At 50.9% G+C, this 26,141-nt stretch overlaps 2 protein-coding genes and 1 long non-coding RNA gene across 5 annotated transcripts in view; 1 reads left to right on the top strand and 2 right to left on the bottom strand.

The window, feature by feature from the left end:
* Nucleotides 1–432: 432 nt before the first annotated feature.
* On the bottom strand, nt 433–6,020 carry KIAA0040 (KIAA0040 ortholog). Its single transcript, XM_072343902.1, has 2 exons — nt 5,854–6,020; nt 433–2,473 (listed from the first exon to the last, which is right to left on the bottom strand). The coding sequence occupies exon 2, from the start codon at nt 2,374–2,376 to the stop codon at nt 2,050–2,052; it is 327 nt and encodes a 108-aa protein (XP_072200003.1). The 5' UTR covers nt 2,377–2,473; nt 5,854–6,020; the 3' UTR covers nt 433–2,049.
* On the top strand, nt 4,527–10,887 carry LOC140255887 (uncharacterized). 2 transcript variants are annotated; one of them, XR_011904589.1, is made up of 4 exons: nt 4,527–4,758; nt 5,320–5,750; nt 7,037–7,157; nt 10,668–10,887. It is a non-coding gene; the product is annotated as an uncharacterized lncRNA (long non-coding RNA). The 2 variants fall into 2 exon arrangements; XR_011904590.1 differs by having other exon boundaries at nt 4,527–4,762.
* A 133-nt stretch (nt 10,888–11,020) lies between these two features.
* TNR (tenascin R) overlaps nt 11,021–26,141 on the bottom strand; it is a 50,391-nt gene continuing 35,270 nt past the window's right edge. For both annotated transcript variants that reach the window (XM_072343901.1, XM_072343899.1), the window contains 14 exons: nt 25,723–25,812; nt 25,336–25,599; nt 24,431–24,697; nt 24,215–24,334; nt 23,647–23,790; nt 22,879–22,998; nt 22,462–22,605; nt 21,615–21,745; nt 20,561–20,693; nt 18,573–18,724; nt 17,411–17,507; nt 16,518–16,679; nt 15,064–15,227; nt 11,021–14,712 (listed from right to left, as the gene is read on the bottom strand). In XM_072343901.1, the coding sequence (XP_072200002.1) occupies nt 14,593–14,712; nt 15,064–15,227; nt 16,518–16,679; nt 17,411–17,507; nt 18,573–18,724; nt 20,561–20,693; nt 21,615–21,745; nt 22,462–22,605; nt 22,879–22,998; nt 23,647–23,790; nt 24,215–24,334; nt 24,431–24,697; nt 25,336–25,599; nt 25,723–25,812 (2,108 nt within the window). In that variant the 3' untranslated portion in view covers nt 11,021–14,592. The remainder of the gene's footprint in view (nt 14,713–15,063; nt 15,228–16,517; nt 16,680–17,410; nt 17,508–18,572; nt 18,725–20,560; nt 20,694–21,614; nt 21,746–22,461; nt 22,606–22,878; nt 22,999–23,646; nt 23,791–24,214; nt 24,335–24,430; nt 24,698–25,335; nt 25,600–25,722; nt 25,813–26,141) is intronic.

Here is a 26,141-nt window from a genome sequence, read left to right as displayed (position 1 = left end):
TTTTACTGTACTGGGCACTTGGTTGGAAAGGAGCCATCCTACTTCAGGCTTTGTTGGCTGAGGGAACAATCACTGAGGATCCAATTTGCCCCTCCTAATGGGACATCAGAGATGATGTGGGGCAGTTCCGGCACCCTCTTAATCCCTGGGCCATTCCAGGGAACAGTCAAAAATTGACATGAGTTTCCCCCCCCCTCCACCTCCTCCTGCCAGTCCTTCCCCATTGCATGCCCAGTGCAGAACAGCTGCAAGGAGCTGCAGACACCACAAAATACTTGTCTGATAGAAATCAGCTGGGTTTCACCCCGTGTCGCAGAGAAAAAAGAACCCTTCCCTGCAGCCTGAAATGCTACTTTTCTTCTTCCCGACGCTTTTTGCCTTTGGGGAGAGGAGCTTGACTGTGTTCATTAACAAGACGAGGCCAATAAATTTGATTAAGTTAAGCTGTTTCTTTAAGAGAACTTGGAGCCGCACAGCTGTCTGCAAGCAGAGAGGCACAGCACATCTGACCACTAAGCCCTCCCAGCGTGTCTTATCTGGGGCCAGGGAACAGATACAAGAACAATTTCCCCATGAAAATAAACACAACAGCTAGAGGCACGGCGTTTGTTTGCAGTTTTAGAGTCATTTATATTTGTACAAAACCCAATAATAATCCGGGAAAATGTATGGTTTTGTGGGTGTTTTTTTTCCCCCTCCTGTTGCATGGACTCTTTAGGAAAAGGCTGATACTGAAGCGCAGTTGTGAGGAGGCAATGCAGGGGGAGTGCAGCCGTGTTTCCATACCGTGCTGCTTTTGCCTTCGTGCTCAGCTGGCTGTCACCCCGTTGACAGGCACATCTCTTTTGCTGTTGACTCGATGCAGTGGTTCAGTGCATGGTTTGGCCAGAAAGTACCTGGGTGGAGGATGGGTGTACGTGTGACAAAGCTTAAAGGCTTTCTACCATTATACATGGTTTCCTGTTTTGGAGGAGGAGGAGGGAGTCGTTTATTTCAATGGTCACAAAGGAAAGTGGAAAATAAGGCACATATGGGGGCAATTTAAAGCCCTTGTGTGGTGAGAAGCCTTCAGGCTGTCACCAGTGCAGCCAAATGGAGCCAAGCCCCGTGGTGTGATGTCAGCATCACCACCCTGCTGGAGCTGCACAAACAGGGATGGGTGGCACAAGGAACTGTCATGAGCTGGTGGCTTTGCCAGGCAGAGAAATGAGGGTGATGGAGATAGAGAGGGAAATGAGTGCAGGGTCCAGTCCCAGATCCAGCTGTGCTGATGGCCATGCAGCAGCTGGCAGTGGTGTGTGCTGGTGGGTCTGTGCGTGCCCCCGATGTGTGGCCTGGGGAGGACTGTGCTGGGAAAGTATCTGCTGCTCCAATAGCAATTCAGTGCACCAAGCCCTGTAACAGAGGGGCCTTTGGTCCTGCTCTTTAGTAGTCACTCAATAAATAACACTAATGGCCATAGCTAAGCCATGACACAGCGTCAGCTTACGTCTCCGCTCTTGCAGTAGCATAGAGGTGATGCAGCCTTTGCTGCAATATGGTGGGCTCTTTAAAAGCAAGTCTGTACGAAACAAGTCTTTTAAGGAACGTTTTAGGTGCTGGTGCAAAAGGGCCGGTCTTGCAACTTCCTGGCTCCTTCCTGCCTCTGGGCTGAGTGGCAGCATGGCCTTCTGCTTTGCTGCCTTAGGTTGGGACTTGAGGTTTCTGAGGTTGGGCTGAGTGCATCCTGTGAAACTCATATTGCTTTTGGTTTTGGGGCTGGAGGGCCAGGATGTCTGCACTGTACTGTAATGCTGCACTTGGTTTGCCTTGCATCTCCAAGGTAAGAGTGAGCATGGCCCCATGGTGGCTCAGCAGGCTGTATGTCCTTTGCAGAGGGTTTCACCTTGGTGGGGGGCATAAACCCATATCTACAAGCCTTGCTCTGTTCTGGCTCTTTGATACCCCGCTAATGTGCTCAGCCTCTTCTCAAAGTCACCATAAAGTGGCAGCAGTATGGCCATCTCCTTGTAGCACAGCTGGAAGGACTGGAGACATCAGAGCTGGTTGCTAGATAGGCAGAGATGGCCTCTTGTCCAGCAAGAGCAGCTTGGGCTGAGCCGAGATCCACAGGTCCTCCTCATCCTTCTTCTTCTTCTTCTTCTTTTTCTTGTTCCTCTCAGCCTGCAGCTGCCCGTTGCTGCTGGGGCCTTCCCTCTTCCTCTTCCTCCAGTGGGAGAAGCAGCAGTGGCAGCAGATGAAGATGGATGCGATGAGGACGACGAAGGGCAGGCCCAACAGCACCGCGAGGCAGACGGTGTTGAAGACACCCTCCTTGTGCTTGGTGCGGACAAGTTCCAAGATGGAATTAAAGAACGAGCTGATCTTCTGCTCCATGCTGGCTCCTGGGCAGGATTCCTTTTTTATGGCTCTTCAGGATATGTTTGACTCCTGTGAGGAGCTAACGGGCTCCACGAGCAGCTCTGGGTGGTGCCTGCAGAGACAAGAAATGACTCAGATCAGGTGCCTGTGCCATCGGCATGTTTTTCTTTTCCTCAGAGCTGCCAGCACAGCCAAAGTCTCTGCAGGGCAAGAGGTCTGTGCCCACAGAGTCCAGCCAGAAATTGCACTATGCAGCTGCAGTCAGGTGGGTGAGAGCCTGCGGGACCCAAGCAGATCACCCGTGGCTCAGCGTGGGTGAACTCTGGTCCCCAGAAAGCAGCCTCATGCCCCCCGGGGGCTGTCTGCAGTGCCTGCACTGAGAAGTCTCCATGACTCACCTGGGAATTGCTCCAAGGCTTGGGCAAGGCTGAGGAGCATTTTTGTGGCATGATGTGAGGTTTTCCTCCCCCTCAAGGAGGGAGAGGTGCTGCTGAGCCCCAGGTTTTTGGGGAAGCCCTCCTGCAATAGAGGCGGGCAGGATAAGGGAGCTGCTGCTTCTACTCTCCCTCTGGGGCCAGGCAGAGCTCCTGGAGGTTTAGAGCAGAGAATCACTGAGTTATGGATCACACTGGTGGAAAGTCAGCAGGAGCAACGTGAGGCTCAGAGAGCATGTTTCACCCTCATTTGGCGTTTTATTACATCGGTGTCTCTTTGCTTTGCTTTTGCCTTTGGGAGTCCAGCCCCACAGCCTGTCAAGGGAATATTGAAACCCCTACAATGCACCAAAGGGGAAGCTGAGGCACAGCAAAAGGAAAACTAAGATTTCCACGTGGTAGCAGCTCAGACACGCGCACAAAGGTGTCCTAGAGGAGCTGCTCACCTTCACCAACAGCCAGACCTAAGGCGAAGGAGAGAAATGCTAATCAGAGCCAACTGGCATCTGAACTGCTGGTTCTCCTCCTCTATGGAGCAGCATGAAGGGCCCCAAGCTGAAACCTCCGTCTCTACTGTCCTGCCCTTCCCTGCTCTGAATTGCCTTTATCGCTGCAGTGACACCTGCTATCTCCAGATACCCCTGCACCAAGCGTTTGGGTTCCTGCAGCACTTTGGGTGCACGCACTCCCAGCCCACCTAACAACCACCAAAGCTATCTGATCCAAAAGAGGAAACCATAAGAGCCTGAAGCACAGCACCTACAACCTGCCAAGAGGAAGCAGCAGCGTGGTGAGCAGGCTCCAAATGGCAGCTCAGAGACGAAAATCCTGTTGTTGCTCTATCGTCTACTTTGTGCGCAGTAAAAGGGGATTTAAAGAGAGCTTTGTTCCCAGGAGGGGGTAAGAGAAAGCTCCTGGGTGCCCATGGTGCTTTCTGCTGCCCGCTGCACTGCAAGCAAAGAGCACGGAGGAAAGCAGAGAGCACTTCATTGAGCTTTGTCCCAGATTTCCTCCTCTCCGAGGCCATTTTTAGTGCAGATGTCTTAAGGTTAAATGGCCGTACAAATAAACACAGCAGCTTTCCCTTGGCCTGAATCGTCTGCCTGAAGCAGGTTTGCCATTTATCCATAAATATCCTGACAGCTCGCTATCCAGGCAGGAGCACTGAGATCCTACGATGCCCTTCATTCCAAAAAGCTTCTTAAAAAGCAAAAAGCGAAACAACAACGGCCTCAATTTCAGACAAAACAGGATGTTCAGTTTTACTCCTGCCCTGAGCCGCTTCATGTTTACTGCCTGTAAACTTCAGGGGAGGGAAGGAGGGTTGGGACTTCCTTTTAAGTTCGTAATTAATTGTTTGCAGTGCAAAAGAAAAAAAGAAAGAAGAAAGAAAAGCAGAGTCCTTTGAAATGTTTCCATTTGAAAATGGATCTGAATGAGGGGAAGAAGCCTGTGTTGGCTGTTTAGTCTGCAGGGGGAGGCTGGCAGCTGGGACCCCTACCCTGCAGTGTGGGACAGCAGAATCAAGGGCTGATGCATATCCTTGCAGAGCAGGGCAGGCAGAGGCATGGCACCCAGCACGGCACCCAGGCTGCCTTGTAGCACTGCTGCTTTTCAAACGCCTTTGCTTTTTGGTGCGTGCATCGCCTTTTGTGTTGTGGATGAAGAGATGCCTGTGCTCTACATGAAGGGGTTCTTCTGTTACTAAACAAACAAATAGGAGAGGGGAGAGCAGGAAAACGGGTGCCTTGTTGAGCCTGAGAGCGCTGGGGTTAGCTGAGGCCACACATTGCTCGCTCAAGCGCCTGCCTTCCTGCACGCAGCCCTTCCTTCTCACTGCTTTTTAGGAAAGTGCCCTGTTTGGTGCTTCAGCATCTCCCTTTGAAGGAGGATGGAGGGGCAGAGCCACGTCCAAGCTGTGATCCAGGATGGGTGTGAGCGCACACGGAGCTGCCAGTGGGAGGTCGGTGAGTTTCTGGGCCAAGAACCATCAAGTGGGCCAGGAGGCACTTGGAGACAGGGCAGTGTCTGGGAGGGCTGTTAAATGCGCTCTTTGTGCTGGGGAAGTGCTGGCAGTGTATCAGGAGGAGGCTGACAGGAGAACTGGCTCAGGAGGTCCTGCAGTGGGGTTTGGAGCTGATGTCTGTGCCTCTCCTGTTGGGGTTATTGAAGGTGGGTGCCCAGCACTGCATCCTGTAATCCACCTCGGCTAAAAGCAAACTGGTTTTAAGGGAAGGAGCATCTGCTGTGTTACAGCGGGTAGAAAGCAAGCTGGGGGGCCCAGGCTGGGCACAGGGAACCCAGCACACACAGTCTGGCAGCGCTAGCTTGCCCACATCCGTGGCACAGCAACCACAGCCGTGCAAGGAACTGCAGGGCCCCTGCAAACAAGGCCAAGGGCTGGGAGTCACCGTGCACCAAGCCAAGGTGCGGTGTGTCCCAGGTCCCCTGGAGCCTGTGAGCTCAGTGACGCAGCCGGGTACGCATGCGGAACACAGCCAGTTTTCCCTGTTTGCACCTGCAGATTGGAAGGCAGCGGGGTGAAGCTCGAGCCGTCGCAGACCTGGAAGTGGTGAGCAGCAGCAGCAGTAGCAGCAGCAGCCCCGCCGTCATCCGCCCCGTTTATACGCTGCAAAGCAAACTTGTGCCGAGAGCCGCCGCACGGAGCAGAACTTCGCCCCGCGCCCCCAAGCAGCCGGCTTCGGCCAGGCGTGAGCGCTCCTGACGCGGCTGCTGCTAACGGGGTTAAAGTGAAAGCACGGGCTGAGCTGCACGAAGCACAGCACGGACCTCGCCCGGCACTGCGCCACAGCGGCCACGAGACCCCCTCCGTGCCTACACCAGTGTCACCGGGAGCCCTGCAAGAGCGGCTCCACCTGGCTCAGCCCTGGAGCCCTGCTGCCAACCGGGGGACGCGACGGCATCTCCTGCGTCCGTGAGACCGTCCCTTCCGAGGTGGGAGCCGCGGTCACCCCAAAGCCTCTCACCCCCACCCAGCACCTGGGCTCCCCGCAGGCGGTTCCCGGAGGGGCTCCGCACGCTGCCGGCCCGCACCTACCTCGTCCCGCCGCGCCGACGGAATGGGCCGCCCGCCCCGCAGCCTCCGCCCCCGGCCCGGCCCCAGCGGGGCTCACCCCGCTCCGCCCCGGTGCTGGCGGCGCGCCCGAGCCCTAGAGGAGGAGCTGAGGGGACGGGGCGGACGGCCCGAGGGGAGGCGAGCTAACAGTGCGGGGCACGGCGGGCAGGAACTAGAGAGGGCTGCCTTTAGACGGGACGGGCTGCGGAGGAGGCGGCTTCTCTGCAGGGCGGTGCTCGGAGGGTTCGGTGATTTCCAGACGCGATTCCTGCTCAGTTTCGAACACCCCCAGCCGTCCCGGTTTAGGCTTTCCTTCCCGTTTCTCTTTTATCTGCACACGAGGTGTAACCGGGATCCATCGCAGCCCAGTGCCCGGGTGGGCATGCTGTGACTGGAAGAACACACAGCTAAGGCTGTCCTGGCCAGAGCAAGCAGAGCAAACCCCGGGCCTGTTTGATCCTCCTTAACTGGAAGTGGCCAATTTTAGCGGCCTCGGGGGTGAGCATGGCCAGGTCACCAGTTTTGCCAGCGAAGGTTCGGGTTGGATATTGGGAACAATTTCTTCTCCAAAAGAGCAGTGATGCGGTGGCACAGCTGCCCAGGAAGGGGGTGGGATCACTGTCCCTGGAGGTGCCATCAAAGCATGGAGATGTGGTACTTAGGAACATGGTTTAGTGGGCAGTATTGGAGGCAGGTTGGCTTAGATGATCTTTGAGCTCTTTTCCAGCCTGAATGGTTTTACAACTCGCAGGGATATATGAGTGCAACATTCTCAGCTCTGTCCAGCCTCGTATCCTCTTTCCAATGGTGGTCCATAACAGATGCATTACAAGAACATAAATCCCTCCTAACACATAACCCCGCAGCAAAGAGTCCCACAGCTTGGCTATGTATGGTGTTAAAAAAAAACACCAAACATCCAAATATTGGGGTTTTGAACCTGTCACCTGTTAGTTTCATTCAGCCTCCCCAGTTCCCTATTAATGAAGCTGCGGGGCTATTCTGACTCAGCAAGCACGAGTGCCGGGGATGGGAGCAATGAGGGTGTGACAGTGACCACGCTGAGGGGATGTGATGGAGCTGGTGACTGATGTCTCTGCTCTTGGGCAAGATGTGGCCTCTGCTGCCTGCTTGTATGGAACTCTTTGGGTGCTTTGTTTTCCAGAAGGAGCACCAAGTCAGAGGAAGCTGTGACTCAGAGGCCGATGAATCACTCCTGCTCCGGATTACACAGCTTTTTTTCCTCCTCCTGGGCCTCCAGCATGGACCGAGGAGCCCACAGAGACGTGAGTGAGAATCCTTTTAAAGCCGGAACCAGAACTGAACGTTTTGGGAAACACTGCAGTGACTGGTGGAGCAAACACTGCTGTAACGCATCGGTGCTCCACAAGCAGGGCTCTGCATCCCATGGGACCCATGGGATCTGCAGCACACGGCCTATTTTTAACCCAAAACACGCAATCCCCCGGGACGTTGTGTTTGGAACCCACATCCTTGCACCCTCAACCCCCCCCTCGCAGCCTCACTGCAGCAAAATTCCCCTGTTTCCCCCCATCCAGCGCAGAGCAGAGCTGCTGCTCACAGGCACACCTTCCCCTTTGCTCTGTTTGCACACAGCGGCCCAGCTCAAAGTAAGCAATGGAAAACTCTGCTCGCAGGGAAACATTCCTCTCATTTTTCCCTGATGCTTCTGCATTTTCCCTCCTTCTCCCCCTTCCAGCTAAAGGAAAGGAGAAAAAAAAAAAAAAAGGAGAAGAAGAAAAAAGGAAAAGGAGGCTGCAGTTTAAATGCTAAAAATAAAGCTGCCCGGTCGCTTGCTGGATAAAAATAGCTGCCCCTGGTATTTATTTGAGCAGCAGCAGTCGCCTTTCCGGCTTTGGAGCAGAGCTCAGGAGGAGGATGGAGTGGGTGATACTTGGGGCCAGGTGGTGGGCATAGAGATGCCTTGGGTTTGTCTTGAGGTCAGGCTTTCCTCCCCCTGAGGGCAGTTCTCTGGGGGCAAAATGGCCCACAGTGTGTTGGGTTCCACCTGTATGCCAGGGAGCTGTGCCCCCAGCAGTGCCTGTGGCTCCGTTCTACACCCGCAGTGATGGGGATGCTGCTCCTGCGCTGTGCGGGGCTGGCAGGCTGAGCACCCCCTATAAAAAGGAGGATTTGTTTGGGACACTCCAAACAATTGGTGGTTGCTTTGTGTATGTGAGCAGGAGCTCCTTCCTGAGGAAATCCCATGGCAGCAGGAGGTGGGGAGAGCGGAACCACATGCAGGAGCTGTGTGGGGAGCAGCCTGGGGACAAGGTGGTGCCCCAGCATGGAGATTGGGCAGTGGGGTACCCCTCCCCCAGCACCAAAATGTGGTGTCCAGCATCCTTCATGTGCATGGGGCTGAGCAATGCTGGGACATAGGACTTCCTACCCAAGGGCTGTATCCGACCTGGCTTGCTGTCTGTTGGGATTGTTCTCTGCAAAGCAGAGTCCCAGGGGTTAATGGCTTGGAGTGGAGGTGTGGTTGGGCTGCTTGGATTCTGTTGTGGTGGTGCTGTTGTTTTTTTCTAATCTCACGCTGCTCTGAACACCTGGTTTCTGCCTGATGCTGAGAGCTGCCAAGATGGCTTTTTTTGGGGGGGTAAAAATGCGCTCCTAATGGTGGGAGCAGGGGCACAGCCCTCTACATTGCACTCCATCCCTCTGCCACAGCTGAGCATCGGGCCCCCCTCAGTGTCAGCACCCCAAAGCTGATCCCAGCAGAGCAGCAGCAGGGCAGGGCAGGGCAATGCCATTACTTTAACAAATAGCAGGCACCATTTTCTTTCTTTCTTTCCTTTTTTAATGAATGCTTTTACCATCTCGCATTCAGCACCAAGCTTCAGAGCAGTGTAGGACCTCAGTGTTTGGGGCCCGATGCTGCCCCGCAGCTCTGCTGTATGGGGACCGTGCAGCTGGGGCAGGGGGAAATGAAAGCAAGATGCAAATCGTTGGAGGGGGGAAAGAGGACAAGCAGCCAAAGGCCTTTCTCCTGTGGGTGTCTCACCTCTCCCTGACCCTCTCAAGGGACGGCAGGTGCCTTTCTTTGGTGATGCTCAAAGCTTTGCATGGTGCTGGGGTCTGTGGGCAGGCAGGTGGATGCAGCTTCAGTATCTCTGCCTCGATTACTGTGTATATCCTCTATGCTTTTGTCAAGGAAAACTGCTCAAATGGGTTGGAAGTGGCACTGTGTGTATGTATAGGTGGGAAAGGGAACAGCCCATGGGCTGCCCTCACCTTGCTCCCAGTCCTGCAAAGGGGGATAATGGATCGATGAAAGTCAAAAGCCGTGCATTTGGATTTGATTAAAAGAGATATATTTTTTTAATGCCTTGCATAATTATGTGGTAATGCTTGTAGCTACGGGAGTCAGAGAGATAAAAAGGGGAACGAGGGTTTTAAATGGATGATGAGCACATTCAGGCTTACGAGGGGGAATAAAAAGCAAAAAACAAACATTAGGAACAGCGCTGTAAGGAAATATCATGTTCTGCAAAGTATCATCATGGGAGGGAGGTGGGCACCCTGAGCTCAGGAAGCTTGGAACTTTCTCTGCAGGTCTCTTAGTGCTTTCCCACCCTCTAAACTTGAAGGCAGAGAAAGGGGGATGGCAATGGGGTTTTGAGACAGGGGGTTAAAGCTGCTGCTGCTCAAGTGCCAGTCTTGGGGCCAGTGCCTACAGGCTGGCCCAGAACCCTTGTGTGCCCTCCTGATGTTTGTTGGTGGGACAAAGTTCCCAAGCATCACTCATGCAAGAAAGGGACTTTGGTAAAAGGGCTCTGATGAAATATTTGGGTACAAAGTGCATATGGGGTGGCGGGCAGCACAATACTTGGCTGGAGCTCGGTCTCAGGAGGAAAGGGGCTGCTGTGCAAAGCCTGGGATTTATGCTTCTTGGAGAGATTGGGAACGGGACATCTTACCACATGTGGCCCTGTCTAGAATGTGCTGGACTTTGTATCACCACTGCATGCAGTGAGTGCATGCACCATGCAAAACATGTGTTGTGCAGAGGCAGTGAGGTGATAGGCTGGGTAGGCACCAGTGGTGGGTGATGGGGTTGGTGTGGTGGGATTCAGGACTGCCATGGGCTGAAGGAGGAGCATGGGGCATTTGGGAAAGGGCTTATGGCAGCCTGGCTCCCTCCTCATCCAGTCTGAAATGCGTTGGAGGAGCATTGGCCTCACCTAGGGGTCATACATGGCACCCACAAGGTTGGGTTGCTGAGACGCAAAGCACAGACAGCTTTAGCAGCACAGATGATAGGACACCTCTGAGTGTCACCCACAGTGATCACTGCCGTCCCCACTAAATGGGCACCATGATGAAGACTGGGATGTCCTCCACCTCATACGTCTCCAGAAGCCTTGGTGCAAATTGGAGCTGATGTTACTCATTGGCACAGGGGTCACTCAGTGCCAGTGGCTGAGCTCCAGGCTTTGCTGTCCTCTCCCCACAGCAGTGAGGCTGCAGACGTGCCCCATGCTCTGCAGTTCCCTTTTTTTCTCTCGAATTGGAGTAAGAAACAGAAACATAGAAACCACCTCAAAGCAAATTCCCCTGGTTTTGTCTCTCCAGCATTAAATTTAGCAGTCTGGCAGAAGGGCTTCTGCAGGGCTTTCTCATTCTGGCTGGCTGCACGGTGAACATGAGAATTTAAGATGTGAGATCTAAATAAAGCCTGCATATGGAATGAAGGGAGGCTTCCTGTACTCTGAGATTTCCACTTTTTCCTGGAGGTTTTGCTCAACCCGTGTTGTGTTTTGTTTTACCAGGAGCACGTTCTGCTAAGAGGGTGCTGGTGGAGGGAGGCTGCTTTGCAATGGAGCTTCAGCCCTCGAATCACAGAATCATGAAACCACTCAGATTGCAGAAGATCTGTAAGATCCCCATGTCCAACCCCAACCCACCCTACCATGCCCACATCCCTCAGTGCCACATCTCTTTGGTCCAGAGCACCTCCAGGGATGGTGACCCCATCACTCTGAGGGCAGCCTGTGCTACTGCATCACCACTTCTTTGGATGGGTTTTTCCTAATATCCAACCTGAACCTTCCCTGGAACAACATAAGGCCATCACCTCTCATTCTTTCTTCCCTTTTTCTTCCCAGACAGGCACACAGCTCACTCGTTTGGTATCTTTTATTAATGTATAGAAAATGCATTAAAAAAAGGAACTATACATAGCCTAAGAGCGGTCAAGACTAAAAATACTAGTTAACAATGGTTAACAAGCGTCGATCCCATTCTCCCAGCTACGTTTTCATTATGGGGTGGGGAAAGGTTGTTTAATATATTATTTATTTATATTATTTATCTTCTCTCTTTATGCATTTATCTGCTTTTATCTTCCCCTCATTTGGCTGCACTGGGCTGTGTTTGGTTCATCAAAATCTCTCCAAAGGGTTTCGTTGCCTCTGTTCTTCTGTCCCCTTTCTGTGTTGTTTGGTTTTTAGTTTCTAAAGGAATAAACACAATTGCAGTGTAACACCTGTACACGAGGAGCTGCTTTTTGCTTGGTTGGTTCTGTCCCCTTTTCACCATCCCTCCGGCAAACCTCTGACACCTGCAGAGCTCTGGGCTGGGCAGGGAGATGCCACCCATCCATGTGGGCTTAGTTGGATTTGGTGGCCCAACTGCAAGTAGTTGGTTGGTAGAAATGGGGCTGGGCTTGGTCCTGGAGCAAAGCCTTTGGTGAGAATGAGGGATGAAAGGCTACTGGGTGTTGCTTGGAGGTGTGTGGTCACCCCATGGTGTGATGTGCTGGGATCTGGAAAAGGGAACCTGGCTGGTGTGGAGGTGAGGTGCTGGGAAGGTGCTGGGGCTCATGCTGCACTTCTGCAGGCTGCCTGAACCTCTGCCTCACATGGTGTGAATATCACATCAGGAAGGAGCTGAGAGTGCATTTAGGCTTGCACTGTGCTTTATGATGCACACAGTAAAGCAGCACAAAGAGGAGGAGCAGAGGTGAAGGCTTCTCCCCAGTCTTTGTGCAGCTTTGATGCTCTTGCAGCATCCTCCTGCCAAAGTCCAGCTATCTTTGGGGAAGCCTCCACTCCATTATTCTTCTGTAAATGCTGCCCTAAAGGTCACTTCTCTGAATACAGATCTTCCTTTCAGGCCTTCTTTTCTTTGGTCATACAGCAAAGCAGTGTGTGGTGGAAAGGTGGATGTCAGGTAGGAACAGAAACAGAGGGATAACCACATTGGGAAAGAGCTGAGAGGGTCCCTTGGTGTTTCCTTCTGGTGTTTTGGGTGTAGAAACAAGAGGTGTCTTTGGAAGGCTGTGGAGGTGCTGGGGGCATGTGGCTTTCTGCAGGGTGAAGGACTGATGTGCTGCTGGTGCTGTGGGCTTCAGGATGTGACACCAGCAGTGTTCAGGTAAAGGGGCTCTTATCCATCAGGACAGTGGTGGAAGGAAGCAGAGCAGGTGACACTGGAAGGAGAACTGGGAAGAAGCCAGGCTTTCTGGCTTGTAACAACCCTTTTCTTTTCCTGAAAGAACTCATTTTGTTTCACTGGAAGGTTAAATATTGTCCCCAGGGGTGTCCTTCAAACTTGACAACAGAGCTGTGTTGGCCAGGCCTTCCCATCCCAGCCGCAGGACCACAGGATGATGGATGTGAGCAGAGATGGAGGGATGCACGTCAGAACACCTACTGGGAGAACAACCAGCTTCTTTGAGGATCTTCTTTGGAGCCTCCTGGAAAAGCAAGGTTGGTTTCTTTTTTTGATTTTTGTTTTTTTGATGTTTGTTTTGTGCTTACAAAAACAGGTTTCTTGCCTTCCTCTTGATAGCCAGGGCTGAGTTACCATTTTTTTTCACTGCCATCCCTTTGTTGCACTTGGGTGGAAAAGCAAACAGCCCCATCCTGAACAGGAGATGAACACCATCCACCACCAACCTCTGCTCCTAGCTGTAACTGCTGTACTATAGCACTTTATTTAGGGCACTTCTTACCTATAAACTCGGTGGTGGGAAAAATGTTACTGTGCTGGTCTAGCAGAAGGCCTCCTCAGTTTTAATCAGTTCTACCTGCTGCTATTGGGGATATTTAATGGGGCAGGCTATGTGGGTGGATTGAGATATTGCCGTCAGTGATGCTGCAGAGATCTCAACATGTATAGCCTCCTGCCTGGCCTGTGCCCTGGCTGTTGGACTCACTTGGTGAGAACTGATTAAAATCTGATTTGTGACAGCAGGATGCGAGCTGCCCTCCTTGGGGCTGGACCCCATGTCTAATCCTGACCTCGGGGCCAGCTGAGGTTGTGTGCCCAGCATGGACAAAGGGGCTGAGTTCATGCTTAATGCCCTCCTTCAGCTCTGCAGGGTGGTGAGTAATGTCAGCAAATCAAGGAGCGTGACCACGAAAGAGACACTGGCCTGAATTATAAGCTACTGTAAGGATGCCTTTATGTTGCCATCTGGAAGATGTTTCCTGAGACAAAGCAGCTTCAGTATGGTAAAATCAAAAAGCAGTGTTTAGCATTTGTAATTCTGCCTTGGCTGTGCATCCAGTGATGGGCTGCATTGTCCTGGGACACGTGGGTGACAAAGCGTAGCATTGAGCAGAGCCTCTGCAGAGCAGTGGGTCCATGGTAATGACCACTGGGGCTCTGTGCAGGTGGCAGCAATGACAACAAAGGCTTCCTGAGGTGTCCATCTTCCTTAAAATGAGAGAGGTTAAGGATGCGAAGAGTGAATATGTCTGTTCTTTCAAGGGTCTCCAGGTGCTCCAAAATCTAAATGGGTCAAGCCTTCTCTTGAGGAGGGAAGCAGTTATTTCCCATGAGAAAGATGGTGATACCAAGGCACTGAGATTTGGGTCCCTCTTGTGATGGAAGCATGGAGGGGTGGTGCAGAGGCAAGGCAATGGGCTTTTCTCAGCGTGCACTCGTCTTCCCTTCATCATGTGCAGGTCCCCGGACATGGCATGACACAACTGCTGGCTTCAGGCTGAGCTCTGGCTGTGTGATGGTGTTTTTGGTTGTTGGTCCTTCTCTGTGGCTCTTTGGTTTGGGACCAGCGACCTCTGTGAATGACATCATGGTGGCATAAAGAAGTAGCAGAAGAAACAGACCCTAATGATGACTTCAAGACTGAAAGAAATGATCTTTTTCTTCCCCTCAATCTATCACCTTCTGCTTTTCTCTCAAACTCAGCGTAACCCAAACACATTGCTGTGGACTTGAAGTGTGATAGTTTGCTTGCAGAGGGATGGTGTCTGTGGGGGCTCAGGGCCTCCCTGCTGAGAAAGGACAGGGATGGGGAGGAGGCCAGGTGTCCCTGGCTGTGCCTTGGGCTAGAAATGATGGCACAAAGGTCCCTGCTGGGAAGGCTTCTGCCACCAACCCTGTAACAAAAGTGTTGGAAAGGGTTTGCTGGGGATTTCTATGTCTTTTAACAAAAATATCAAAAAATCTGTCTGTCTCTTTCTCCTTCTTTTCATGTTAAGGGCCAGAGTATGGGTGTAGGGAGTCTGGAAATCTGGTATTTCTCTGGGACAGATGCAAAGCAATGAGGTCTTTCTTTCCCCACAGCCTTTGCTTGTGCTGTGGTTCCCTCCAGGACTTGTGAGGGGCAGGTTGCTATCTCAGAGGAGGAGTATTTTTGTTTGTTTGTTTGTTTTCCCATTTCATTTTATAAAATACAAACAAATGACAGAAAAGGTCAGGTGGTGGGAGGGGAGTTCTGCTGGCTCAGAGCTGTAGGGACCGTCGCTTCCTCCCAGAGATGTTACGGTGGTTGTAAGGTCGCATCTTCATTTCCACAAAGGGGATGGAGAACTCGTGGCCTTTCCAATGGTACCAGTTAATTCCCTGGAGGGAGAAAGAGGTAAAGGGTGAAGGTTTGGGGTAAAGAAAGGCACACACACACAAAATGAAAGCGTGAGAGGAAGGAAACAGGCTTGGTTGCATAAAGAAACCAAAGGAAAAAGCCTGCTACAGGGAGAGCAAGAAACTCTTCTGCTGCACTGACTTGCTTGTTTTTTTCCCACTGCCCAAAGGCTCCTGATGAGATTTGGTGGATATATTTTATATTGTAACCTACAAGAGCACCATGGCAAATGACCAGGGCAGCCAATATCAGTGACCCCAGTGACCAGACTATGCAACCCCAGCCACAGCCTGAAGAAATGCTGAAGGGTCTCAGCCCAGTTCTGCCCTTACCTGACTGTGCCGGGACTCTCCATACTTGCCGTTGAGGTTGGTCCGGTGGCAGTTCTTATACCACCAGGCCCCCTTGTAGGACATGGCACAGTTGGTCACGGCCACGTCGTTGTCCCTGTCCTTGGTGGAGAAGGGGCGTCCCTGGTGATAGGTGAGGGAATCCCCTGTGGAAAGACACGTTGTTAAGGGGGGATGGACCAACAAGCCCGCTTCTGGCTTGTGTGCTTCAATGTTCAAGCCATCTGGCCTTTCACGAGGAAATTCTGGTGTGTGTGGTAGCCTGTCAGTCAACAGCTCAAATAGCTGAAGGCTGGTGGGATGGTGTGGGAATAGTGTTAACTGGGATTACTCATGGTGGATTCATCTGAGGTCCTCTGCTGTTGGTTTTGGATCAGAACAGACCATAGGAAATCTTAGGGTTTGGATGATAAAGTAGCTGTCTGTATTTGGATCTGAATTTCAGTGTTTCAGAAATGAGCTAAAGCTCTGATTTCTTGGAGTCTGGATCAGCTGCATACCTTCAGGAATTTCCCTCCCTCCTTCCCTCTTGCTAACCAAAGGGACATGCCCATTCTTGAGGAAGCCAAGTGCTTTCCTCTTGAACCAAAATGCTTGCCCTTCTTTTCTCCTTCTGGATAAGAGGGAGAAAATGTCTTTCTGACCCTTTTGGAAGAAATGTTACGTCTTATTCCACCAAACCCACCAGTCTGCTCTCCTCTCCTTACTAAGGGGAGAGAAACTCCCTTTGGAGGAAAGAAGAGTGCTGCACAAATGCTGCTGCAGAAATGGAAGGCAGAGAACTATGCAATCTGGGACTGCTTTTCTTCCCAAACTGTGCATTGAATGCTTTAAACAATACTGACACACAGAGGGGTGTTTGTGAAGGTTTGCAGTCACTGGACACTTCAACCCCAGCTAGAGGGGCTGCAGCTGTACCCTTATCCCCTACTTGGGGCAGAGACCCCCATGTTCTCCTTCCTTCCTCACACGGTGGTCAAAGCTCAATGTTGCTGTGTCAGCTGAGCCAACAGGTGTGCCCGTGTCCTTACAAAAGTGGCTACCTTTGGGTCTGTATGGGGCAAAGTTCTGCAGAGTATTTCAGATTTTTCCATTGCTGTAGGAGGGTGATAAACACACCCTGCAGCACAGCATCAATAGTGGGCTGCGGTGATGTTCATTGAGATGACACCTCTGGTGGATGACCTGATTATCTGAACAGCAACGACTCTGATATTTAATATATTATCCCTGATGGAAAATTCCCTCAGTCCCTAGTGGAATTTATCAGCCTGCTTTGCACAGTGAACTGCAGGAAGGCAGAAAGGTCCCGAAGGCTTGCATCTTGCCCCTCCAGAAATGCAAGCTTTGATGTTGGGATTTCCTTTACACCTTCAGACTGACCAGTCCCAGCATTTCCCTACTGGGGAAGTCCTCAGCTAGCCCTGAGGCTGTACCAGAAGTGCCATTGTAGTCTCCTATCCGGAGCTTGTAGAGGCTCCGGGAGTCACCGACAGAGAATTTGTCATAGTAGGCGTATGCTGCTTCCTGACCATCCCTCATGTCTATGCGCAGCTCGTAACGTCCCTGCGATGTGATCTTGTGGATGTTGTCCAAGCCTGGGGACACAAGCAACAAGATACCTGGTGAGATGCCGCACATGGATCTGCTACATAGGCAGAACAGAGAGCTCTGGGTAAGTAAAGTGTTTCTGGGAAATGAAAGCAAGATGAGGCAGTAGAGGGCAGGTTGTGGTTAAGCCTTATCTCTGCTGACACTGATGGGGTCTAAGCTTTCTGACTACACTCAAGTTTCACCTCCCCGTGGTTCCAAGAGGTGAGTTTGAGTCTCAGACTCACTCTGAGTTGCCAAAGCTGGGAATGATCATCTGTGGAGCTCTGGTTCTTCCCATGTTGCACACCCATCATTGACTTCTGCCATTAAGCTGTTTATGAGTCAAAATATGGTTTGCTAGCATTGCTAGCATTGGTTTACACTTGGAGAATGCTCTATTTCAGAGCTTTGATAGGTCTACCCTCACCTCTTTCCTGTTTTGGGCAACTGGCTTGCTGACTAAGGCCAGGAGAGGTGCTTGAGAAGTTGTGCTGTTAACTGTATTGTTCACCAACACCTTCAGTCATCCAAGGGAAGATGCTGGTCCATGAAAGTCCCCAGCTTGGGAGCAGCAAACTGGGGAACTTCATGATGTGCTTTTATATCACTTAGAAGTGTGAATTCCAAATGCAAAGGGCAGGGAATGAACAAAGGAAGTAAAACAGCCTGGAGAGACTGCAGAGGAGAGGAGCTTAGGTTTGACACTTTGGTACAAGATCAACAATGAAGGTCTTACCCAACCAAAACTCATCCTCCAAGTTCCCAAAGCCAACCCGGTAATCTGCCCATTTTCGAAAGAAGTCAGTCAGCCCATTCTGCCGCCTTTGGAAGACCTGCATTGGGGGAAACCAAGGGACAATCTGTGAGAAATGGATGACCTGGTCAGGCTTTGGGACACACAGCCAGGAGAATACTCTGCCCTGTCATAGTGCCTTTCAGTGGAGAAAATGGCAATGTCCATCTGGTTAACATTAATTGCAGCCATGCCATTGGTTCAGGTGTGGATGAATCAGCTGAAGACAAGTTAGGAGATGCGGGCAGCAAAGTTATAATAGACTGAGGGGGAAAGACTCAGCCTTCAGACTTTATGCTATACCCGGTGTGGTTTCTCCAGTTTTCTAGCATGATTCTGTGTTTGCTTGGCTCTTTTGTGATACCCAATGGGATGCTTTGAAGCAGAGTGAGATGGAGGAAAAATTCTTGGCTGAAAATATAGCTGTGCTAGAGCTAAGCATTTAAGGAAAAACAACTTCTTCTTTTTTTCTTCTTGTTTGGACTATACATCTATTGGGGCTTTATATAATACATGCAAGTGAATATTTGAGACAAAAACAATCCAAGTGCCAGAGCACTGTTTCCCTCAGTGGCCAGTCCATCTAAGTAAAGACAAGTGGTGATGGTTCAATTCAATAGCAAAACAGGGATTTGCCTCTAAAATGCTCCAGTGCAGATTCAATCTGGGTGATGCCTGACACCCTCCTATTGCAGCCAGTGTGAATCATTCCCTATGAAAGCTGGTAGACATTAATTTTATTTCTAGAACAATAAATCAGCTTCAAATTTACTCGCAGATCTTTCTCTCCAAAAGCACTTGCAAACACGTCAAATAAATCAAAGGCCATTTCTCCAAGTGTAACTATTATTACTGGAGTGTGGGCCATTCCCTGTGGTGTGGGAAATGAGGCGAGCAACATTAAGCTGGCGTGGAGCTTGGTTTTGCTGTCAGTATGAGATGGGATTCCTCAGTAATGGGGACAATGTGCAGGGAAACTGCCATTGTGTAAGCTGGGCAGGGAGTTGCATGGCTCAGGGGGTTGCTGTCCCCTTGGAGAGGGCCTCAGTGCTATGTGACTGCTCCTGGAGCTTTGTTGGGGTCAAGGTGTGCCACAGCAACTCACAATCCAGCCTCCGCCGTCTGTGTTCATGTCACAGAACACCTGCACCCGCTGGCTGAGGTCTCCATTGATGGAGATGGTGTAGACACCACTCAGTGTGTCTCCGTTCATCAAGTGCTGGGCACAGTCCTGAGGGTTGGCAAAGACACGGCCACCTACGAAAGAAAAAAAGCAATGATCAAATCTGGGGCAGGCAAACAGCTTTTCCATGTACCTCGGGCCCTGATAGTTACAGTCCAGCAAGGATCTAGCTGTGTTTTTGTGTCCTGAGTTCTGCAAGGCAGTGGTGACTGCATCTGTTGACAACATCATAGAATGCAATGGAGTAAATCTGAGCACACATTAATCAATTCCCACACATCCTACATTGAAAAGATGCGTGGTAACACTGTGGTGAGTGATGAGGAATGTCATGCCTTTGATCATCTTTCCGCATCGTTTCTGTAACCCTGGGGTTTAAGCTGTCGCTGGCATATTTGGACAGCTGTGAGAATGCCAAAAACCTGTTCTCCTCTTAGGATTGCCAACTCTAAGTAGGTTCTATGACTTTACTGTTTCCAGGGGAGTTCTCCTGACCCATGTTCTTGTAAATGACATCAGATTTGCAGTTGAGCAAATGGAGCAGGAATTGGGTCATGTCAGATGTTGGAGATGGGCAAGGTGAGGCCTGTGGCTGTGCTCCATGTGTCCTACAATGGAGACACCTCATTTGGAGGCTGGAGTTGGAGAGAGCCCCAACTATGAGATCTCAGCAGGACGGGGTTCATTTTCTTTCTCATTTAGTGGAAAGGAGAATTGCATTTTTCAGCCCTATTGCTCAAATGACTGAGTACAAAGAAGGTAAGGTGCATATTGGCTTTCAAGGGCAGTTTGAAAGAAGACCTTGGGAGACTACGAAGGATGTGCCATATTCATCTATCCGTACTGCATAGCCCCATAGGAGTGGCAGGACAGGGAGTGCTCCCATTGTTTCCCCAACCCTTTTGACCTGAAGACCCAAAATTGTCAAGTTGTCACTTTTTATATATACTGAAGATCCCCTACTTCTTCCTCTCTCTGCAGAAGTTCTGGTGAGACAGTGTTTACATTTTGTACCATTCAACAATGTAAATTACTTCAAAGGCATCTACTCCAGGCTCCCCTGGGCTCCGTACAGATTAGTTGTTTCTTAATTCATATTCATATCTTAAAGAACCAAGCAGACCTTGAAAGACATTTCAAACCACTATAAATTATAAATACCGTATCTGTTTCTTCCTTTTGTCCCATCTGTATACAACTCCCTAAGAACCTTATGCAAACATGAAACAAAGAGACAGAGCTATTAATGTGTCAGAGGGAATGGAAGAACCCTGAGATGTGTACTGAGAGCACAAAGAAGCAAAACATTTTAAATTAAGCCTATTTTTTTTCTTTCTTTCTTCTTTTTCTTTCTCCTTTAGGTGGGGTCGGTTGGGAGAAATTGGTTTCCTGCTAATGCCTACCTTGAGGTGAGTTAAACTTCTGTTGAGATGCTGCATCAGCTTGCAATGGTGTTTAATGCAGTCAAGGAGCCACAATTTTTGTTTAACTGAAGTGATGCTCTCATTACCTGGTGTGAGTGGGTTTGCCCTGCATTCTCCTCTCTGAGAAGCCAGCTATGAGATGCTTTGTCCCTGACTCCTTAGCAGCCTTGAAGATTGCACACATTTTTTCCATCACCTGCTGGAAATGCACTGACGTAATGCACCCAGATAAGAGATGAGAAAAAACTAGAGTACCTCATCTGTAAAAAAATAAATAAGCCTTTTCTTTTTCTGTTGGTGTAAATAGTTTCTGTTATCTCTTGAAAGCAGGTGAAGGAACCTTTGCATGTAACCAGGATGGGGAATTGTATCCACAGCAAACTCAAAGAAAACTCTCTGCACTGAACTGGCAGTGCAGATGGAGGGAATTTCTTTACAGGGACAAGGGCATCATCTTTGCCTGGCCTACCAGGTGTGGGTTCTCACTTGTGGTGAAGGTGGTGGAGATGAAGCCGCTCCGCATGGCATTGTGGGCAGCCTGCAGGTGCACGGTGTACTCGGTGGTCTCAGAAAGACCCTCCAGGCGGATCCATGTGTCCTCAGCATCCACAATCAGCTCCTGTACATGGGTAGACACCACAAGCAACAGATGAGAAAAAGAATGGGTGGCCTAAAGAGCAAACGAAGAGGGAAGGGAAGCCACAAACTACCGCAGCCCTTGGATGAGAGTGCAGCATAGCTGCTTACAGCTCTGGGCTAAGTCAGTGTGAAGTCCAGCTTTGGGATAGTACAGGTAAGATCTCACTGCTTTGGACACTGGAGGTTTAAATGGAGGTTTAGTGCACTATTTACTGACACTGCTAGGATCTGCTTGCCTTCAGAGTGGGGCGTGACAGATTTCCTGAGCATTGCAAGGAGCAGGGCTGGCCAAGCCTGGTTATCAGCCAGCTTTGGCTCCATCAATCCCTGTCATGTTAATTTTTCTGGTCATCAGCCAATGCCACAGAGCATTATATTGAACACCTCTGCAATGCTGTTATCCTCCAGCAGCTGCAAGTTACTTGCACCAGGAAATGAGATGATTTACAGTGACATGCTTCTGATAGTGTTTGTAGCAGTTCCTCCAGACAGACAGATATGGACACACTTGTTAAATAATCAGATATACTGTACTGAGGGATTAATTAGCTGTCTGTGCCTACCCTCCTCTTTGCAGGGAGGGCAAATCACCTTTCTAACATCTCCACTTGCTGGAAAATTTTCTCCTGCCTCAACTTGCTTGTGTTTCATGAGTTGTGAATTTTGTCTGTTCCCAGGCATTCTCTCTTTGCCCAGACTTGCAGATTTTGCCCTAGGCAGTCCTTTTCTGCTTTTCCCAATTGTTTATCTAAGTTAAGTTTACTGGAGAGTGTAATGTGCCCTTCTGGTATCCTTGGCCTAATGAGTATCATTCTATTGGTTTTATGGGCTTCTTCTGCTCATTCCTCCATGACTGAGTGATTGCTGGATTCAGTGAACCTCTTTTCCCTTGAGGACTCACCTTGCGACTTCCGTCAGTTGATCTGTAGGTCAGGATGTAGTTCTCAATGTCTCCCACGGGAGGCACCCAGGAGAGCAGTGCACTCCGTCGGGTGACCTCGCTCGCAGTCAGGTTTGTTGGAGGATCCAAAACTGCAAGGTGGATAGGCACAAGGGAAGGCATGTCCTCACACACAACCACTGCTTCTTCTCTAAGCTGCTCCCTGACTAGCTGGACTGGTATCCAACCCTACAACCCCCTGCTGTAGCCTTAAGTCCATCCTCATCCCATTTCCAGCTCTGATTGCCTGTTCCCAGCCTTGAACAGAGCTATGCAAACCCTCTTAGTGCCCTCCAGTGCATGCTCTCTGGAATGCATGTGGAATGGGGTCTGTCACTCTCCTTGGAATCACAGTCATGGGGTTGGAAGGGACCACTGGAGATTATCTAGTCTAACCCTGTGCTAAAGCAGGTTTGCTACAATAGGTCAACCAGGAAAGTTTCCAGGCAGATGTGAGTATCTCCAGAGAAGGAGACTCCACAACCCACTTTGGTGGCCTGTTCCAGAGCCAGACTATGGCCATGGGAAAGAAGACCTGGTCAAGAATCTTCTCAGGAAACTGAACCCAAAGGAAACCAAAGAAAGATGTCGGTAGGTGTTGGAGGAGTGAAAATGATGGTTAATGCATGCAGTAATGGTAATTCTGTTCTCATGTTGTGCCTTGCCTAGCACTGGTATTTGGGTGTCCTTTTAGCATGTGGCCATATCTACATCAGTATGTTTGGAACAAGAACTTAGCATCAGCCTTTCTGTCTTTTCCTGGGGTGGATGGATGGTTAGGGTCATGTAGGAGCAGAACTGTACATACGGGTTGTGAAGTTGGTGCTGATGGTCTGGCTGGTGAGGGGCCCGTTGGTGGCATACATGGTGACCGTATAAGTAGTGCTGGGCTGAAGGTTGGTCAGCTGGTACTCCTGGTTGATTCCATCCACCAGAATTGTTTCTCCTGCAACTGTTAGCCAAAACATGAGTTAGGGTAGATGCTATGAGGCTGGGTAGTGGTACATGCCATGGGGCCCAGCCGTGGGATGAGCCAGTGCCTGAGGATGGGGTATAGCTCCACCACCCACCAGCTACTGTTCTGCCAAGGCACAGGCTCCTTTACTGCTCCCTCCATGAAAGAAAACCACCACGATCCCAGGTTTGGGGTGGGGGAGAGGTAGAGGTGAGCTGAGATGGAGCCCTAGCAAATCTTGCAGCAGAGGGGTGAGGGGTTTTGGCACACCTGCGTGGTGGGTGAGGACGAGGACGTAGTTTTCCACATCCATCAGCGGTGGGTTCCACTGCAGCAGTGCCTCGGTGGGGGTGATGTTGGTGGCGGTGACACCCAGCGGGGCATCCATGGCTGCACAGGGGACAGATTTGGAGGGTAAGGTGCATTAAGAGACTCTGGACTAGGAGCTGGAAGGACTTCTTCTGGCCCTGGCTCTCTTTCCAGGCACACATTTACCTACAGAGGAGATATTACTGTCCTAGCTGGTGAGCAGCATGTTGTAGCTTGCATTGCTCCATTATCTGGGTTTGCCTTCCACTGTTTTCCCGATACACAGTCTGAGAAGCTAAGGTTTTTTAGGTTTTGAGGAGTCCAGGGATAGCAGAGGGTTTTATTCTTGCAACAGATGCTGTTTGTTTCAGGACTCTGACACATATTTCCCTAAGAATTATTTTTGGAAGCCTGTACTTCCTTTAGGAAAGGTTGTTATGGTTGCCCAGCATCACATCTCTGCCCTCCCTGTGACTGGTACACAGATTTGTCACTCCCTCCATGACAAGCCGTGCATATACAGGAAAGGTTTTCCTTAGACATACTTTGAAAGTCCCCAGTGGGTCCTTGTGAGTCTCATTCATCATCTCAAGCTCACCTCAGGATGCCATTAGGTTCAGCACGCTCTTGGCTGTCTGATTGCCAGAAACAAGATGGGCTGCCAGCCCTGCCCCAGGACAGGTCATGGCCCAGTTTGATCACTTCCTGCCACTGGGAGCCCTTTCCCACCTGTGTATGTGGTGATGGAGGCCACCTCACTCTCCTCCCGGCCCCTCACACTCTTCACTCCAATCTCATACTTGGTGGCAGGCTGCAGAAGGCGGATGGTGTACTCAGTGGCATCACTGCCGATGGCTGTGCTGTCTGTCCTCCCTGCAGGGACAGAGACAAGAGCTTTGATGACATGTCTGGCCCTGACCCTAGGTGCAGAGTTTGCCTGGGGGGGATGGCAGTGCCACAACCCAGGGTGTCCATCATTCTACTGACTTGGTCCTTCCATCATCATTGGCAAAAATTGGGCTCAAGGGTTGGAGAGGAGGGTACAGGTGGAGAGCAGGGCTAGTTGTGCTGGTTGTAATTTGGGTCATGCAGTGGTGTGGGACTGACCTTTGCCCCTGCTCCCCAACCCCAGCAGCTGCTCTTGCACCACATTTTCCAAAAGGGAAAAGTAAGAGCGAAATGGGCTGAAGCTGTTGGGACACTGTTGAAGTCCTCTGCTTAACTTAGGACCAGCCCCATGTGCACCCTGGGGTACAGCATAGCTAGGAGAGACTTTGCACACTGTCTGACCCCTTACCTTCAGCAGCACGATAGGATATTCTGTAGTGATCAAAAGGAGCAACAGGAGGGCTCCAGTAGATGACTATGGAGTCCTGGGTGATGTTGCTCGCTCTGAGGTCCTTTGGTGCATCCATCCCTGGTGAGATGGAGCAGGAAGCACAGCTGTGAGAGGCAGGTCCACACCCCCTCCCTCCACCCACCTTCTTGGCAGGGTCTCACACCCAGTGGGTACCTGTTGTGATGGAGCCTGTGACGGGTTCAGAGCTGACTGCACCATGGACAGCCACCAGGGACACCAGGTACTCAGTGGATGGCCGCAGACCCGTCAGGCTGGCATGCCTGCGGGTGCCATCAAGTGCCAGCTGCTGTGCTGCCTCCTCATCCCGGGGGCTGTAGGTGAGGACGAGGTGGTCTGCAGGTGGGGATGGATCACTCCACGTGATGTTCACACTTGAGGATGTCAGCTGGGAGAAGTGCAGCTGTGTGATGGGCCGGACTCCTGAAAGCCATAGAGGGGAGATGCAGCCCCATGCAGTCTGCAGCTCCCAGCATCTTGCTCGTATCCAGCATTGTGCATTGGAATATAGGGGATATAAGGGGGGTGGCAAAGCTCCCCACATGCAGGTGCTCCATTGGCCTGAATCTGTGCTGGAATCAAGAGGCAGAACTGGAAAGGGGAAATGGTGTTTTCCTCATTTCTGACTGCAGACATATTCAATCCCAGCCCCTTATGATGGGTGGAGGGGACAATCTGATACAATTGGGATGAGCTGTCTGTACTTCTCAACCATGTTTTTTTTTTCATCCCAGAGGTAGTTCTGAGGCCCCTCAAGGCCTGGATTCTCCTTTCTGCCAGCTCAGACCACAGAGAACAGCACGTTTTCCTACAGAGGCTTCCCTTCTTCCTTCTTATGGAATTTTTCAGCCAAGAAGACATGTTCAGTGCCACCATCCAGAGGGGCAGGATACCCACACTGGTAGGGCCATCACCCTTCTCAGGTTTATGGACCTGCTCTGATGTGGATGGATTGTTCCCAAGCTCTCATCCCCATCCCTGTCTCATGAGTTCTGGTGGTGGGGAATTGGTAATGGGGTAGTGCCCTGTGCTTGGCCCCATCTCCACTTGGTTTTCTTTACCTGTGAAAGCATCCACAGTGGCCTCCAGGCTCTGCTGACGTCCCCTTTCAGCAATGATGGAGATGGTATACTCTGTCCCTGGCTCCAGCTCAGAGAGGGTGAGCTGTGACTCATTACGGGACACTGTCACCTCAGAGGCCATCCCTGAGGCCGGGGTGAAGGTGACACGGTAGTGGTCAATGGGACCCATGGCTTTGGTCCAGGACAGTGAGATGGATGTCTCCGTGGAAGCAGTCACCAGGAGGTCCCGGGGGCTATCAAGCTCTGTGGGTTGGATATTACAGATATTTGTTCCCATGCATGGATTGTCCTATGGATGTTGTAGGAGCTGGAGGGCCATAGGATCTGACTGTATTCTGAGGCCAAAAGTGATGGGGCTAGACTCACCAGTCCTGGCATTCATGGTCGCTGGCACGCTCTGCTGGCTGTCCATCACAGCTGAAATCCCAATGCCGTATTCTGTCCCTGGCACCAGATCTGCAAGATTGAGTAAAGGACACAATGGGGAGTGAGAGCAGCATCCAACTTGGTGGTCTTGGAGAGTGACTCCCACCACAGCTGGAGGTAAAGGGACACTCCTGAGTGCCTCTACGAGTCACCAACCCAACTGCAGCACAGCTACTCTGGGTGCTGTAGAAAGCCTTTTGAAAAAGCCCCCAAATGCCTTTGGACAGGGAAATGGGATTAGTCTAGCTCTGAAATGACCAATTTTTAAGAGCCGTTACTGAGGTCTGCTGTAATTGCTGGCATCTAGACAGAAATTGTGTGTGAACGAGAGGGAGAAAATGAGATGGGAATGATAAAGT

The sequence above is a fragment of the Excalfactoria chinensis genome, chromosome 8 (genome assembly GCF_039878825.1).
Source record: "Excalfactoria chinensis isolate bCotChi1 chromosome 8, bCotChi1.hap2, whole genome shotgun sequence".
In the NCBI taxonomy this organism is placed as follows: domain Eukaryota; kingdom Metazoa; phylum Chordata; class Aves; order Galliformes; family Phasianidae; genus Excalfactoria; species Excalfactoria chinensis.
This window is presented reverse-complemented; position numbering and strand designations above follow the sequence as displayed.

Bases quoted from the DNA above. Each gene is read 5' to 3' on its own strand.
- KIAA0040 (XM_072343902.1), bottom strand. From the start codon at position 2,376: ATGGAGCAGAAGATCAGCTCGTTCTTTAATTCCATCTTGGAACTTGTC.